Source organism: Melanotaenia boesemani, chromosome 21, assembly GCF_017639745.1.
Source record: "Melanotaenia boesemani isolate fMelBoe1 chromosome 21, fMelBoe1.pri, whole genome shotgun sequence".
NCBI classification, from domain to species: Eukaryota; Metazoa; Chordata; class Actinopteri; order Atheriniformes; family Melanotaeniidae; genus Melanotaenia; species Melanotaenia boesemani.
This window is the reverse complement of record NC_055702.1, coordinates 25,813,893-25,831,739: the sequence shown is the minus strand read 5'-3', so window position 1 is coordinate 25,831,739 and position 17,847 is coordinate 25,813,893. Positions and strand designations below refer to the sequence as shown.

The 17,847-nt window shown below is 40.8% G+C and overlaps 1 protein-coding gene across 6 annotated transcripts in view; it reads left to right on the top strand.

Moving 5' to 3' along the window:
* Positions 1 to 2,634: 2,634 nt before the first annotated feature.
* The window catches only part of LOC121632586 (signal transducer and activator of transcription 5B-like), a 36,362-nt gene continuing 21,149 nt past the window's right edge, over positions 2,635 to 17,847 (top strand). The window contains exons 1-10 of one of the 6 annotated variants that reach the window (XM_041974202.1): positions 2,635 to 2,753; positions 2,874 to 2,975; positions 5,473 to 5,607; positions 5,895 to 6,051; positions 7,498 to 7,587; positions 8,815 to 8,992; positions 10,306 to 10,436; positions 10,906 to 11,057; positions 11,169 to 11,324; positions 15,765 to 15,944. In XM_041974202.1, coding sequence (XP_041830136.1) covers positions 5,480 to 5,607; positions 5,895 to 6,051; positions 7,498 to 7,587; positions 8,815 to 8,992; positions 10,306 to 10,436; positions 10,906 to 11,057; positions 11,169 to 11,324; positions 15,765 to 15,944 — 1,172 coding nt within the window. In that variant the 5' untranslated portion in view covers positions 2,635 to 2,753; positions 2,874 to 2,975; positions 5,473 to 5,479. Of the gene's footprint in view, positions 2,976 to 5,472; positions 5,608 to 5,894; positions 6,052 to 7,497; positions 7,588 to 8,814; positions 8,993 to 10,305; positions 10,437 to 10,905; positions 11,058 to 11,168; positions 11,325 to 15,764; positions 15,945 to 17,847 lie in introns of all 6 variants that reach the window. The other 5 variants (XM_041974203.1, XM_041974205.1, XM_041974204.1 and 2 more) reach the window with 5 other exon arrangements.

Sequence of the window (17,847 nt, the reverse complement as noted above, 5' to 3'; positions counted from 1 at the left end):
TGGAAAATAATATCAAAAACAACTCTTCTGAAATTGAGAGCATGAGTGAAGTGCTTAACTAAATTCATACTGATGTTATGGATCTGAAACAAGAAAATGGAAATCTGACTATCAAAATTGTGGAGCTGAAGAACAAAACATCAGGGCTAGAACAATGAACGAACGAACAGGAAAGGTGGGGTGGTTGAAAACGCCTCAGAAAATGTTAAAGAAAAGGTGAAAGATGTCTGTAGAGCCCTGGTCCCAGAATCAGAGAACAAGGAAGTGGTGACATCAGTGGACATCTATGAAGTTAAATCAGGGCTATAATGTTTTTTTCATTTGAAAGAAATATTTGAAAGTGAAAATGAAAGCTGAAAATTAAAGTTATGTTCTTACTGTGAACTTTGAAAAACAAAAACTGAATTCAAAATAAAACAAAATGCTTCAAATGTTCACATCAATTTGAATTTCAAGGGGATATTTTTTATTATTCTATATATATATATATATATATATATATATATATAAATGTTCAGTATAATATTTTTTCGAGTTTGAGATTTTTTTTTCTTTCAGTTTCAGATTTTATTGTTTTATTTCAATAAAAGGCTAATCTTTTTTTTACAGTTTCAGATTTTTATTTCACCCTCAGGCTTTTATTTTACACTTTCAGATTCATGTTTTTCAGTTTCAAACTTTTGGCCCTGGTGGTGGGTGTGGTTAATGAAGATAGGCGTGGACTTATGCTCATGAGTGACAAAGAACACAGGAGGCTGAAGTCATTCATTTTATCACATTGCTTTCAGGAAATGTGAAAATTGACATATTACTATGATAATAATAATTGTTTACATTGTTGATTTAACACCTCTAGTAATCAAGATTTGTTAGTGGTAAAAATCATATTTTTTGCCAGTTTAATGGTAATGGTGTGTTGGAGGTGTTCCGTAGATTCTGTCAATTTCCATGTTTCCTGAAGGCAACTTGATAGAGAGAATCAGCCTCCTGTGCTCAGTTGTCACTCATGAGTCCACGCCCCTATCTTCTGTAGCCACGCCCACCAAGCCAGATCAGGGTCAAAAGTTTAAAACTGAAAAACAGGAATCTGAACGTGTTAAAAAAAAAAAAAAAAAAAATCTTAAGGTGAAATAAAAATCTGAAACTATAAGAAAAAGTTTTGACCTTTACTGGAAAGCTCTTAATCTGAAAACATAAACTCTGAAACTGAAAGAAAGAAAATATCTCAAACTTTATATTTTATAAAATTTATAATTAAAGTTTATTTAGAAAAATACAAAAAATAATCACACTGAAATTAAAATTGATAAAAAACATTTGATGCATTTTGTTTTATTTTAAATCCCAATATTTGCTTTTCAAAGTTCACAGTAAAAACATGACTTTAATTTTCAGCCTACATTTTCTCATTTTCAAATACTTCTTTCAAATTAACAAACATTATGACCCTGATTTAGCTCCACAGTCATCATGCACCAACTCGGCCGCTGAAAGCAGGGGAAGACCTGCGGGTCAAACCACGTCCAATCATCATAAGATTTACATCCAGAGCTGTGAGAGATCTCACATGGAAACACGCCAAGCAAAGGGCCTTTCTGCATAATCAAGGTTTTGAGTTCAAGGAGGATTATTCAGGAAGACTAATTATTTTATTATGTGAAACAGATCAGAGACAGTTTATAGTGGTTAATATTTATGCCACCAATTATAAAGTTAGAAATCAGAAATATTGAGATGAGACTATACCAACTTAATTTAAAATTCTCTTAAGCTAAAATTTTATGGGGAGGTGACTCAATACTGTGTTTGATGATGATATGGATCATGGCCTCCAAAAGCCACAAATACAGACTACAGGCCTATGAAGGAAAAATAAATTTCTTATGAGACTGCTTATACACTGTACTTGTCTCATAAACTTAAACCAACACCATCCTCCCTGTCCCATCATTCTGTACAGTATGTAGCGGAAATCTGGAGATATGTAGATGATTCAAATATCATTTTAGGATTACAGTTTAAAGTGAAACTAATAATAATAATAAAAGTAACATTAAGAAACATTTATTAGTCCCTCAGTGGGGAAATTGCTTTACAGGTGCAGTAGCAGAAGCGTGCAGGTGATATGTAAAACACACACACACACACAAAAAACAAAATAATAAGTAATATTAAGTACAGTATATGGTCTGACAGGTATTTAAAAGAAATAAAATTACCAAATAAAATGTCTTTACACTGGAACAAATAGATGAATAAGGCAGCTAATCAAATGACTGGCTCGTTACCAGGCCTCTGCAGAGCTGAATGGCATGCAGACATCAGATTAAAGTGTGTTGGAGAAGGGTTGCATCTAAAAGTTGCAGGATGGTAAATCTCGAGGACCGAACTTGGGCACCCCTGCTCTATGGACCCTAGCTAGGGAACGATGACAACCAACATTATCTCAGTGGATGCGCCGCACAACGACACAATTTTGGGTTAAACGGCAAATATACACAAATTTTTTTATTACTTATGTTTATTTTTTACATTTTGTTAAAGATAAAAATAAAACTTCAGATTAAGAGAAATTAAAATTTTCTTGAGTCGGGCTTTAAGGGGTTAAGGCACAGCGCGCGGCGGGGGGTGCACGCGCTTCCAAACCGCCCGCAGCCTTCACGCTGCACCCGGAAATAGATCACTTACAGTAAAATACGAACTTAATCCAAAGTCAGAAAAAACGCCAATAACAACAGAAACAGAGCCCCAGGGTGAGGTTCCTGTTTCCGACATTTCTGGTGTGGTTTTAAAAACATTTTAAGGCGTAAGTTGTGTTTTTTCTTGTGTTAAACAAACGGTCGTTTTGTCTTCACCAACACCTGGTTTAGCAGAAACGAGGAGGTAAAAGTGTCACTGGTGGACGGGACATGGTGACAGCCGGACTGAGGAGGTTCTGAAAGTTGCTCCAGCTGCAGCAGTTAGTCCGACCTAAGGTGAGTTGAAGTCCAGGACTGGGCGAAGTGGTGGCGCATGAAAATAAAGTTTGGTTCCTCCATCCAGCTCCACCACCATGCTAACCGAGGAACAGCGTTAGCTTGCTAGCGTTACACAGCCTAGTCTGAAAGGAAGAAGAAAACCAGGTGAATTTGACCGTTTTCGGCGTGTTTACATCCTCTCGGCTACACACGGAGCCATTTTCAGCTTGGGGATTCAGGAGTGGGTTAGCAGGGAGGCTGCCAGGCTAAGCTACATCTGGAAACTTCTGTCCAGTGTCATGAAGTTGGAGCTGCGCAGCAGCAGATGTGCAGCAGGATTCATTCAGCCCGTAAATCACAGTAAAACTAAACTGTAGAGTCGTTTAATAGCCCCGAACAGAGAAACAGTAATGATGGTAAATATGAAGAAACATTTAGCTTTAGATTCCAGTTCAGATTAATAGCAGTGACCAAACTTATGGACTTGTTCTATAATCTTAAGCAAATAATTAAATTAATTGTAAATAAGTGTACCAAATGCAGGGAATATTTTTCTTATCAACGGTGTGAAATCTGTTGTGTAAGGTTGTCAGATCATTTTGCCTGGTTTTGAAGTTCCTGTAGATTTTAACAGCAGAGGTGTGAATCTTTGCAACTGTAATCACTTTATATGCACATAACTACTAAAAAAAATCAATAAATCCAGGAATCAGATCAGTCCCTGCTTAACCTCTTCTCAATTAGACCAATTTTCTGCCAACTGTCTAAAATGACATGCCCCAAATAAATTGCTACAAGGGCTGTATGTCTAATCTTGGGTCTCAAAAGAAAGCTAAAACTTGTGAAATTACGACTTATTGCCATCATCCTCTTAAGTCTTGGCTTTCAGGAGAAAAAATATCGGCATTGAAACAAACACACAACAGAAACTATTTCCATGTTTCCACTTTTTCCTCATTTCCAGTTATTCCTGCTACTATTTACCTGCTATCCTCACTAAACCAACTCCAGCTCAGCTGCTTTTTCTTCTTGGCTTTATTGCAGCCATAGAGCATTATTTTTCTTCTTTTCACACACACATAGAACTTTCTGCTCACTGGTTGATCTTTGGCTGCTCCTGATTGGATGTTACCGTCAATCTAAGCTCTCTGATTGGTGGAAAGTCTGACAGAAAGTGGCTTCATCATCATGTCCAGGTCTAAATAGAGCTCTCTTAACAACATAGTAGTGATAGTGATCTTTTTATGATGAAAATGTGATAAATAAAGCTGTTTTCATGGATCATTGTGGATTTACCAGATAGAGTCTCTGAATAAAAACTATATTTAGTGGCTGGATTGTAAACCTCCTGGAAGGGATAGAAATCCCTGGAAAACTTCTGTAGATCAACTAAAGCAGGGGTGCCCAAGTCCGGTCCTCGAGATCTACCATCCTGCAACTTTTAGATGCAACCCTTCTCCAACACACCTGAATCAAATGACTGGCTCGTTACCAGGCCTCTGCAGAGCTGAATGACATGCAGATGACATCTGATTCAAGTTGTTGGAGAAGGGTTGCATCTAAAAGTTGCAGGATGGTAGATCTCGAGAACCGAACATGGGCACGCCTGACCTAAAGGGTAGCTATCCATCACAGTTTACCCCACAGAGCTACACACTACCACTCCTGAGGAACTGAGGATGACATAAGCACTCGGACATCTAGCAAAGTTTTAGGGGTTTAAAGTGGTGTTACACAGGTAATTAACTCGGGAAGCCATTGGCCGATGTTGATGATCGACACCTTTTATCTAATGTCAGAATCAGTAGAATTGAGAAATTGGCAGAAGCTCTAAAGTGAACAGAGCTGATGTCACGCTTTTCTTACATTCCCATATAACTGCTGGGGTTCCAATAAATTCATGAAATGCAGTTTTCCCAAATTCCCTTTTCAGAGCACTCCTTTATAATGACTAGGTCCTGAGCCCTGCATTCCTCTCTGACATTACCCAACGTATCAGAGAAATGTTTACATGAGATTCTTTGTTTGAGTTTTATTGCATCTGAATGAGACTAGGATGTTACATTTACTTAAGTTCACAATTATTAAACAACACTATTAATTTATCATAAAGATTCTTCAATATCATCATAAAAGATAATGTCTGAGTTACCTGATATATTAGATAGGTCATCCTGCAGCCGTCTACTTGATGTATGTAGAAAAAACAGCAAAAATATTGATATTTGATTTATTTATAGCAGTTTCTTGTTTCGTGGACTTTTTTTTGGGTCAACAGTGTATAAAAGTCATGTGAGAGAAAAAGACACTGGATTGAAAAAATTGGACTAAAAAGAACAGTTATTAAAACAATCATGTTGTTATTAGCCAAAATTATCGGCCAGTAAAAGAAAAGTTGAGAAAACTGGACAAAAATGCACCTCAGTTTTTTTAGTCTTCAATGTTTTGTGATGCATGTTTTTTTTCCGTAAAACTGGAATAAATAGTCATTTTCTGAACTCTTCCCGTTCCACAGGAGCATCATGGCGATGTGGATTCAGGCCCAGCAGCTTCAGGGCGAGGCGTTGCATCAGATGCAGGCGCTGTACGGCCAGCACTTCCCCATAGAGGTGCGACACTACCTGGCACAGTGGATAGAAAGCCAGTCCTGGTATGTCACAGATCTTTATGCTGTTTTGGGTCATCTGTGGCCGTATCTGTATTAAACAAAACACATGCTAATTCCGTCAGATTGGACAGCGCTGATGGAAAACTACAGATCTGAGAATTAAAGTTTTCATTGTAACCTGCTGTTGATCGAACTTCACCTTGATTATGGTCTGATCTGGGATCGCTGTGAGAAAGCTATACTTTTTTCCGCCAGTGTTGCAGTTTTCCCTACTTTAATAGCCAATACCAGCCATCTAACACTGACGTTTCATTTTCCTCCTTTCCCAGGGATTCAGTGGAGTTGGAAAACCCATCAGATGAAGCCAAAGCCAAACGTCTGCTGGACAGCCTGGTGGCTGAGCTGCAGAAGAAAGCACAGCTTCAGGGAGGGGAGGATGGTTTTCTGCTCAAGATCAAGCTGGGCCACTACGCCAGCCAGCTCAAGGTACCAAGTAACTGCTGCAAGGCGAGAGAAAACGAACTGGGCCGTCCAGAAAACCACTTCCTGGGACATTATCCCAACTCTGTCTGGGATTATTTTTCTGCTACTGTAATATCTCTCATCTGAAACTTCATGCTCTCAGATATATTTCTATTTGTTGAAAATCTTTCCAACAAACCCACTGGAGGTACCCATACTGGTTCAGGCAGATGACAAACCATCCCGGTCCTGGTTCTGATGGAGATTTTCCTCCCTGTAAAGTGAGAATCATTATCTACAAAGACAGACAAGCTAATGATCATTAGCTTGTCTGCACATAAACTCTTAATTAGTCCTTCCTCAGACACCATATACAGCAGAGCTACTCAACAAGGGATGCAGTCCCGCAGGTTTTCAATGTGTCCCTGCTCCAACACACCTTACTCAAATTAATGAATTGTTGTGCAGAACTTGAGGAAGAACAGTTGTCTGCCAACCTGAAAGTTGGTGGTTTGATTCCAGGCATTCCCTGACTACACACTGAATCTGATTTGTCTATCGGGGTCTAAATGTGTGTGATAGGAAAAAGCATTTAGTATGTCACAGTGGAAGTGCTGTGTGTGTGAGTGAGTGTGTGAATGGGTGAATGGGACATGCAGTGTAAAGGGCTTTGGCTGGTGAGCATGACTAGAAAAGTGCTATATAATTACAGTCCATTTAACGAAACATTTAAACTTTAAGCTAAGAGCTTATTTAAGAACAGAAAGAAGGTCTCTCTCCATTTTCCTCCATGGAAGTCCACCAGTTGTTTTTTTTCTCCTCCATATTTATTTCCTGTTAAAACAGCTGCTTATTCTACTGAATTATAACCAGTTCATAGCTGATTTACATCTTTTGTTATCAGACACTTAGTTTTATCGTACGCCTACCTCACACGTTTTGACGATAGTCTTCCATCATAAAGTTATCTCAAGGAACTTTTCAAACATGATCAATTCAAGCCAATTCACTGCGATCCAATTCAGACAAATCCACACTAGTCCAGCATAAAATAACTGTTTTCATACAGGACCATTAATAAAAATAGATATCTACCTAAGGAAACCAACAGTCAACCAACCAACCTTCTTCAATAACAAGTTAATAGTATCAACAATTAAATCTATTTCTACACGGAAATTCAGTTCAGTTCAATACAAATCACAACCAGTGTAAGGTAACTTATATCACCTCCTTGTGGTGACTGTGCAGCTCAGATAATTCTCTTCAGACCAGTTCATGGAACATTTCTGATTCAGGTTTTCTTCACTGGTTGGAAACCAACCTGATGACTCTTTTACAGTGACTTTTTCTGTTAATAATATATAAATTGAGCCAGAACCAGAAGCAGAATACTCACATTTAGCTGCAAATAAGTGGCTCTAACAAAAGTGTTGAACATCTGGACTGATGAGTGTATTGTCTCTGCAGAGCACATATGACCGCTGTCCATTTGAATTGGTGCGCTGCATCAAACACATCCTGCAGTCGGAACAGAGGCTCGTTCAGGAAGCTACAAATGTAAGTTCATGTGTCCTTTGCAGGTTGAAGCAGCATTAACATGCACATCTCTGAAAGAGTAAGTATATAAGTACATTTGGTTACTACTATAGTACCATAAAACCTGAATTACAGGCTAATTATTTGAAGGGCTTTACAGAAAAAGCTGCAGACTACATTTGAAGCAATATAATGTAAAGAAACACCGCAAAGCAATGTAAACTGTAATAAAAATACAGGGAAAAGACATGTTAAAACACATGGAGCAAGGAAAACAAGCAACATGTTCAAATAATACACTTTATGTCAGATATAAACGCATTTTAAGAGATGAATCTTTAAACATCCAGGATCATGCAGATCTGACCCTGAGAGGAAGTCTGGTCCATAATCTGGGACCCAGGACTGCAAATAGTTGGCTCCAGCTTTTAGTCCAGAGCTCAGGATAATAAACAGACCTCCATCAGACAACCTCAGGGCCCTCACAGGATAGATGTAGAGGAATAAATCATTATCGACGATGTCAATAAAGCATTTTCCTGACTACAAGTCGCTCCGGAGTATACATCGCATCATTCATTAAATGCTTCATAAAAAGGAAAGGAACATATAAGTCGCATTTATTTAGAAATTTATTTAACAAAATAAAAGACCAAGAACAAACATTTAATCTGGAAAGGCACAACAGCACCTGGAACAGCAGGCCGAATATGTGTCTGGCATGTTAGCTTAACACCAGGGTTTCCTCTGTGAGGGAGAACTAGTCTCATCGTTATTATTATATTTATTATTATATTTTTATTATTGTTGTTGTTACTACACTTAATGAACAGCTGATTGAGGTGCTGAGGATGTACAAAAGTGATCAGAATCAAGTTTGGCATTTAAAGACACCGACACCGTGCACAACTCTGCCCTGCCACCATCAAAGTTTCACGTTAAACACACCCTCACATTTCCTGAGTAAAATTTCACGCTCTTATAATGGTCTTTAAATGTGCACAAATTTAGACTTTATGTTCAAACAGGTCCATTCATACAATATAATTTAGATTTGTAACATCTTGAAAAAAAATCTTTTATTTAGCCGTGACGGGGATAATTTATGTAGTGGAAACCCAGAACGCATTCAGCTTCATACAGCATAAAGAACATACCGGGAGGCTGAACAGCCCTAATGATCTGTTTTGACATTTTGAAGTGAACTGAAAATAGAATCTGAAATCAACTTTAGTGTTTTGTTTGCAGACCAGCAGTGGGGGTGGGGGGCAGGCCATGGACACCCTCTCACAGCGCCATCAGCAGATCAACCAGGCCTTCGAGGAACTCCGTGTGTCCACACAGGAAACTGAGAATGAGCTGAGGAAGCTACAGCACAGCCAGGAGTACTTCATCATCCAGTACCAGGAGAATCTGCGCATCCAGGGTGAGAATAAAACACATAACTGGCCGAATCATGACATTTGGATCTGTCTGAGCAGCGTACGACTCTCTGACCGACTCACGACACTCGGATCCGTCTGAGCAGCGTACGACTCTCTGACCGACTCACGACATTCGGATCCATCTGAGCAGCGTACGACTCTCTGACCGACTCACGGCACTCGGATCCATCTGAGCAGCGTACGACTCTCTGACCGACTGACGACATTCGGATCTGTCTGAGCAGCGTACGACTCTCTGACCGACTCACGACACTCGGATCCGTTTGAGCAGCGTACGACTCTCTGACCGACTCACGACATTCGGATCCGTCTGAGCAGCGTACGACTCTCTGACCGACTCATGACATTCGGATCTGTCTGAGCAGCGTACGACTCTCTGACCGACTCACGACACTCGGATCTATCTGAGCAGCGTACGACTCTGACCAACTCACGACATTCGGATCCGTCTGAGCAGCGTACGACTCTCTGACCGACTCACGACACTCGGATCTATCTGAGCAGCGTACGACTCTGACCAACTCACGACATTCGGATCCGTCTGAGCAGCGTACGACTCTCTGACCGACTCATGACACTTGGATCCGTCTGAGCAGCGTACGACTCTCTGACCGACTCATGACACTTGGATCCGTCTGAGCAGCGTACGACTCTCTGACCGACTCATGACACTTGGATCCGTCTGAGCAGCGTACGACTCTCTGACCGACTCATGACACTTGGATCCGTCTGAGCAGCATACGACTCTCTGACCGACTCACGACACTCGGATCTATCTGAGCAGCGTACGACTCTGACCAACTCACGACATTCGGATCCGTCTGAGCAGCGTACGACTCTTGACCGACTCATGACATTTGCATGTACTTGAACAATGAACAGCTCAGAAACCAACTAACGGTAGGTCTGTTTCCACAGAATCTCAGACCAGTATTTATTTTAGAAAATGAGTGAACACTGATGTTCATGCGCCAGTTTCACCTCAGATTTTGTTTTTCTGGCATTAAACAGATTAGATGATTTATTGTCCATAAAGTTTTCAACATGTCTGATATAATCATCATAAAAGTTCTAAAGGATCTTTCCTTTTGCAGATTACAGATAAAAAAAAAACAAATAACAAAATGAGTCTTGTTAGAACCAAATAAAACAATATTTGATGTTTAGGAGGAGGAGACCACCTCCTCCTGCTCTGTGTCATATTACCTGCATGTCTTCAACAGAAAACTAACTGGTCAGAGTCTTGTGAAATGTAGGAGTTAATGAAGCTGTTTCTTGCTTGTTGATTGGTCAGCCCAGCTGAGCAGTCTGTCCTCGCTGCCGGCGGCGGAGCGCACCCAGCGGGAGACCACTCTGCAGAGCAAAAGAACCACGGTGGAGGCCTTGCTGACCAGAGAGGCCAACACGCTGCAGAAATACAGGCTTGTAGGAAGACGCAGATTACATGTATCATCATCATCATGCAGAAACCAGCACACACACCTGCTGTTACACACGTTTGTGTTGGGTTGTTTTAATCATTCAAATCATGAGACTGATGAATGTGGGAAAAGTGGATTTCTCCAGTGTAGACGATTCTTGTTCTGGTCATCAGTCACACCGACGTCGGCTGGATGTTCTGACACATCCAGTCAAAACACCGCATCCAGCCTTAGTTTGTGTTCTTCCTTAGAACAAGTGAGAACCTGTCAGCATTTCCCCAGCGTAGCTCTGGGAGGTTTGATGCTCTTCAATGTTCAGTCACATCAGATGTTGTCATGGGTCCAGAAAGCCTGATCCAGGTGTAGGTACATTACAGCTGAGCAGCAAGCTGCAACATGATGAGGATGTTAATTAGTCTGAATATGATGGTAAAGTGAGTTTTATCCACACAGATGTTTCTGTCTGTCTGCAGGACCTGTCTGAGCAGCACCAGAAGACCCTGGCCCTGCTGAGGAAGCAGCAGACTCTCATCCTGGATGAGGAGCTCATTCAGTGGAAGAGGAGGCAGCAGCTGGCTGGAAACGGAGGTCCACATGAGGGGGGGCTGGATGTCCTGCAGTCCTGGTATTTATCCAACTGTCCAGTTCATTTTAGATGACTGAACGCAGTTTTAATGACGGGAAGGAGCAGCCAACTGAGTGTTTCCCCTTTACTGCCTCCTTCACCTGTTCTCAGGTGTGAGAAGCTGGCCGACCTGATCTGGCAGAACCGGCAGCAGATTCGACGCTGTGAACATCTGACCCAGCAGCTTGCTCTGCCCGGTCCAATGGAGGAGCTGCTGAACAAGCTTAATGCTGACATCACAGACATCATCTCCGCCCTGGTGACCAGGTAGAACATCTGGAACATCTGGAACACAGTATCTGCATTACGTGTTGGTCCATTTGTCTGCAGACATTTTACAGTAAACTAGGTGGTTAAAAAAAAGGTAATCAATATAGCAATGAACACTAGGAGGAAAAGACCTGGTGTCCTCATACGGAGGACAGTCCCAGCCTGGTGGACAGTCCCAGCGTGGAGGACAGTCTCAGCCCTTAAAACTTTTTACCCTTAGGACCCATAACGGCACCTCTCATGAAAGCATCATAAAGATGGTATATATGTCATTATTTTGTTTTGTTTTGTTTTCACTTGTTTCACATTTAATCTTTTCAACAACTTCAGTCCTAACCTTAGAGAAGGCAGTACGAAAGCCTGTTGTAATTTCTCCGTTTTGTCCGTATTCTTCTTATTTTTCTCCTCAAAAGTAAATAGCATTTTAGGGGACCTGAACATGCTCAAAAACTCGCCAAATTTTGCCTACCTACCAAAGGAATGTGAAAATCTATGTATTTTCGGGTGCTCGGGACTGTTTGGACAAAATTGAGCGAGAGCGCCACCTATTTATGATGCCCCGCCACTGCACGTCAACAGTCTTTATGAAATTTGCTACACATACTCAAAATGCTCTGTCGAACAAAAAATCCTCTTGGAGCAATAGCCTAAAACCAACAGGAAGTCGGCCATTTTGGGTCAAAGTCGCCATTTTGGCGTTTTACTGACGTTTTTTAAAATCTATGTCCTCCTAGAGATTTAATCATACCGCCACCCAAATAGCTCAGGATGTTCAGAAGACATGTGTATTTAAAAATTTATCAAAAGTTTTCTAATAGGGGAAAGGGCATAGAGGGGGCGGGGCCTCAAATTTGACATCTCGCCATGAAAAACTAAAGTGATATAACTTCCACATTAAACAATATATCTGAACCAAAATGGCCATGTATATTACTAGTCCCATCCTAAACACATCTACATGTCAATATTTGGGTTATGAATTGGCCACGCCCCCTGGCGACAGGAAGTCATGGTTTTTACTTGAAGACCCATTTCTCTGACGTTTTGGACACAACCAGGTCCAAACCTGGTCAGACAGCAGAAAACAAGTTGGTGATGATAGCCAGTGAAAACTGTTGCTCTACGCTGCAGGGCGAGACCGTGGCGCCATGTCGAACTTCGATAAGACGCCATACAAAAAAAGCCTCTTGGACCTATATGATAACTTCAACAGGAAGTTGGCCATTTTGAAAAAAGTAATTTTTGGGGTAATTTTTGCATGTTTCTTTGCCTTGCATTTAATCTAACTCCTACAGATTTTATCATATTAACCTCAAAATCGGTCTGAACACTCTAGAGGCATGTGTGGTCAAAAGTTATCAAAAATTTTCCAATAGGAGGTGGCGTTCAGCGGCGGCGCCTCATCAAGTTTTCATGTTTCGCCATCAAGCACAGAATCCATTTTTTCTGACAGACAACACTCATTCTGCACCAAACTGCACATGTTTCACTTCAGTTCCATGCTGACCACATCTACATGTCCAGATGTTGTCATCTGGACATTGCTAAACGCTGCATGGCGAGACCGTGGCGCCATGGCAAATTGCATGGCGCCGTGAAACAGGAAGTACTTGTAACTGACCCAATGTACTCCTGATCTCCACCAAACTCGGCAGGGAGGACAGTGGTCAGGCCTGGAACTGATTCAAATAGACATATGCTGGTAATATGACTCTATAGCGCCCCCTATAAATATTTCATCTATCAGCTCCAACCACTGCTTTGACTGACATTTATGAAATGTGGCATAATTATAGAACATGCCAGACAAACAAAAAAGCCTCTTCATGTCCTGATGTTGTCACCGCCATAGCCCCGCCCCCTGGGACCTGGAAGTCCCACCATTTTAACCCTTCAATACGTGTAAAACATATTCAAACTCATTAATATCATCCTTCATGAACTCATGGTTAAAAAACTGACTTCTTGCAGCATCATGGTTAAAATGGCTTCCTGTGATGGTTATATCGTTCGCCATGAAACAGGAAGTGGCTCTAACCGTGCTGTCAGTTGAACAATGGAGGTGATATTTTCCTGTTCTCATTAGAGTTCCAACATGTTTCTACATGAAAAATGAGTATAGCGCCACCTAGTGGCCACGTGGAATTTTCCTCTTGATAAAATTATGCTCTGGTTTGTGAGAATTCAACACAGTTTGTAGGAAACAAGGTCATAAATGCTTCAGATGTCATCACAGGTCAGACTGAGGTGCAAGTTGATTCTCTCATTAGGGAAATCACCCCTTAATGCAGAAAATCTCTGGAAGAATGGGCATACGGCTGCGAGTGAGAGCGGCCGTGCTGTAGGAGGGAGGTTGCCGGCTGATGGGGCGGTGCAATAGACCGGAACAGCGCCAGAGGTGTGGGGGCCTTCATTGCTGCTTGCAGCTTTAATTTTTGTTGATTTTATGCCCTTTATGTCATAAAACACTGATTTTTTTTCAATTAGATAAACAGAAAATAGGCATTGTTAAAAATGAATAAGGTGTAAAGTGGAATATTTGGTATTATGATACAGCCTTGACACGGTTAGTAACTGATAAGAATGTTGATTTTGAAGCATTAATTTTGAAGCTGCAAGAGTTTAATTTATATCTGCAGCCCTCTGGCAGGGAACACCAAAAACTAGGGCTGCAACTAATGACTATTCTGATGGTCGATTAGTCACCGACTATTAAACGACTAGTTGACCAATCGGATTATGTATCTCATAATTATTAAATTTATTTCACTTTCAGCTTTGAAATCTTGCATGAGGTTGGTAAGGAAGTCTGACGTGCCTCCTCTTTAAATGTTCGAGCATTGCCGGCGTACTTCTGTGGTACACAAGGTCCGCTTTACAAATCTCACATGCATTTAATTTATTTTCTAAGTTTAACGTGAAGTTATCCCAAACTTTTAAAGTCATCTGCTGCTGTTTTTGTTCCCTGGTCCGCCGCCATATTTTTCCCCTGGCGGACTTCATTGCGCATGTGCAACTCTCAGCAGAGATAGTGAGACATCGCCTTCGTTTCCTCTGTAGTTTTTTATGTTTTTTTTTTTTTTTTGGTGACTATAGTCGACTAGTAAATTTGTTGTCAACTATTTTTATTGTCAACTATTGTCTACAACGTTGACTAATCATTGCAGCCCTACTAAAAACCATAGAATTACCATAGTTACACCCCCCCAACCTATAAAGCTGGATGAATGAGCTGCATTTGACATATTCATGTTTGACTTAGCAGCATAATTACTCAATTCTGATTGGCTGGAGTGTGTCCATTAAAAAGTGATGATGGACACCTATAAAAGAAGTTCCGGTCAAATAGCCTTATTGTTGTAAATTATTGCGCTGACTAAAAGGTAGTTGGTAACCGTGGCAACAGAAACTCAGACGCCAGGCTGCAGACGTGCCAGATCATGTCTGTGACGGCGTATTGCTGTGAAAGCAGGTGCAGGCTTATTGGGCTCTGTCAGTCCAGGAGAGACGAGAATCTCATCCCGCAACGTCCCAACCAGCAGCGGTCAGAGTCCACCAACGTTAAACCAGCAGTGGTCAGGGTCCACAAACGTTAAATCTCCGTCCTTCAAACGGCACTATGGACATGCCAGTATCTTTATGAAATGTCACAATTAACGGCAATGTTGCATTGAATTTTAAATAGGTTGTCGCCTGTCTTTGTCTTGATTACCTTACTTACATACTTGATACAGAGTGAATGGTGGATAATATTATAAAAACAATTTAGGATAGACTTTCTTGCTTGATACACATTTAATGATCAGAGTGAACAGTGGATAATATTTCTTGCAATAAAAACGAGTTAGGAACCGATCTCTGGACTTGGAAACAAAATGTCGCATCATCCTCTGGACACAAGCTGTAAGAGCTGCACCCGCCCTCTGAAATGATTCTTTGTGTCACGTAACATAACGTTAAGCAATCATCTCCATTCCCTCCACTGATCAGGTCTAATACAACAGCTGCGGCCAACCGAACTGCAGGTTCTGTGTCAAAGCCGGTTACCTTGGCAACGTGTTACAACGAAATAGTCCACGCAGCCGCTTCTTGTGAAAAACTTAAGATTTTAATGGTAAAAAACAACATTAATGCATTAACAATTTATTTTGGTCACTTTTCTTTCGTAAGTGACCATGGTATAAGCGGGATAATGCCCTTCGATGTGTCCATTATCATAAATTAATGGACGACACGGAGGCAACCATCCGATGCGAGCCTCCGCGCTGTCCATTAATTTATGATAATGGACACATCATTGGGCATTATCCCTTACTAATTATTGAATTCATGTCGACCCTAAAGATGTTCCTAGACAGAACTTCTAATCAGAACCTGCTTCATCTGCACACAAGACAAATCGATGTTGACCATGGTGTCATTCTGTCTTTTTCTCAGCACCTTCATCATCGAGAAGCAGCCTCCCCAGGTGTTAAAAACCCAGACCAAGTTTGCAGCCACAGTCCGGCTTCTGGTGGGCGGAAAGCTTAACGTGCACATGAACCCGCCGCAGGTCAAGGCCGTCATCGTTAGCGAGCAGCAGGCCAAAGCTCTGCTGAAGAACGAAAGCACACACAGGTGAGGAACCAGAAAACACCTGATAACATTTCACACAGGAAATGTCTCAGGTAGAGTGTTTTTGGTCCGATCACCGTAATTCCCTTTAGCTACCATGATGGTGCGTGCATGGGATGGTTGTACAGTTGGAAATCTGGATTGTATTTACATGGGGCAAATGGTGATTTTTATCACTTTGTTAAGTTTGCACCAGGCTGTCAGTGCTGAATTGATTGTGGTAATTTTGGAGTTTATTTTCTTGATTTAACTGGGTAAGAAGGGTAAGTATGAGAGTAAAGTATTGCTTCATTGGTTTCACTCCAGTTTATGATTTGTTGCAATTGTCTTCTTGAGTCCATTTTACTAGGTATTATAGTTGGTTTGCTAAGTAGTAGCGATAGAGCATGGGTGCATCTAGCTCAGGGATTTTTTACCTTTTTCATGCTGGGACCCAACTTTTCCAGTGCAAACTGGTCTGGGACCCATTCAAATATTAACACTGTATTGGTTTAATTGATCTCACTCTTGGTTTAATATATATGCAATAACTAAACCAAATCCTCTTGCAGTTTTACAGCTAATATGACATAAATATGACGTGATACAATAAGACGATTACAAAGACATCTATATATCACATGTATGTGAAACTGCACGTACAAGAACATTCCAAATAGGCTGATAACTCATGGAATAAAATCAGGCTCCTGTAAACGCATTTAAAAGCTCAAATCAGGATTATTAATAGAAAATCTACTAAATATTAGATTTTACTTAAGCAATAAAAACAAACTGATTTAAGAGTTGCCAGACAAGAGAGACGTTTTATGCAGTTTTCAAATTTTTTTGTAGTTTATTTTCTTTGTTTTTTATTAATTTCAGCTGTTTTCCCACAAGTTTCTAGATGCTGCTTTAGTGTAGCGCAACGGTGATGGATAGCTAACCCTCCATACAGACCACTCGGCTCTGCATTGTTGCCTCCATTTACTAAACCATGCTTAATGAATAGGATTGTTTTGCAAAATATTTAGCCTTTTATGAAAGGTTTGCCACCATTTATTTATTTTTGTTTAAAATGCTTTAACTTGTGGACATTTAATTATATTTTACAGGGGGGAGTAGTCCCCACCTCTTGGAAGGAGGCAACGATTTCAGTTATCCCAAAAGAAGGAAAAGACAGACAAGAATGCGGGAACTATCGTCCGATCATTTCCTCAGTTTGGATTACAAGCTGTTTACCTCCATTTTTGCCCTTAGACTAGAGAGGTTGCTACCTGACCTTATTGACCTAGACCAGACTGGCTTTATTCGCGGAAGACAAACGACTGACAACATTAGAAGAATACTACACATTTTAAGTCATATACAGAGACACAAAAGTTTTAGTCAGCCTGGATGCAGAGAAAGCCTTTCACCCTGTTAGATGGGGATTCCTTTACAAGACATTAAGGAAATTTGGCTTTCAGGATAAGTTTATTAGGGCCATCCAGGCTTCGTATGATAACCCATTAGCCCCCATTAAGGTTAACGAGGATCTTTCCCAGGCTTTTATTTTGGAACAGGGATGTAGGCAAGGATGTGCGATCTTACCTCTCCTTTTTGACTTATTTATAGAAACACGGGTACAATCAATTAGCCAAAATAAAAAAAATAAAGGTATTGCAATGGCTGGAGTGGAACATAGAGCAGCCATGTTTGCTGATGATGTTTTGGTCTGCCTGGGGGAGCTGTAGGGGTCATTCAATGAACTGATGTCCATTCTGTTGGACTTTGGGAAGCTTTCAGGCTATAAGGTCAACATCTCCAAAACCCAGGTGATGACACTTAATTATACAGTGCCTGCGATTTTACCCAAGAAGTTTGAGTTAGATTGGGACAATGAACATATCAAATTTTTAGGAAAATACCTGACTAGGGACCTCTC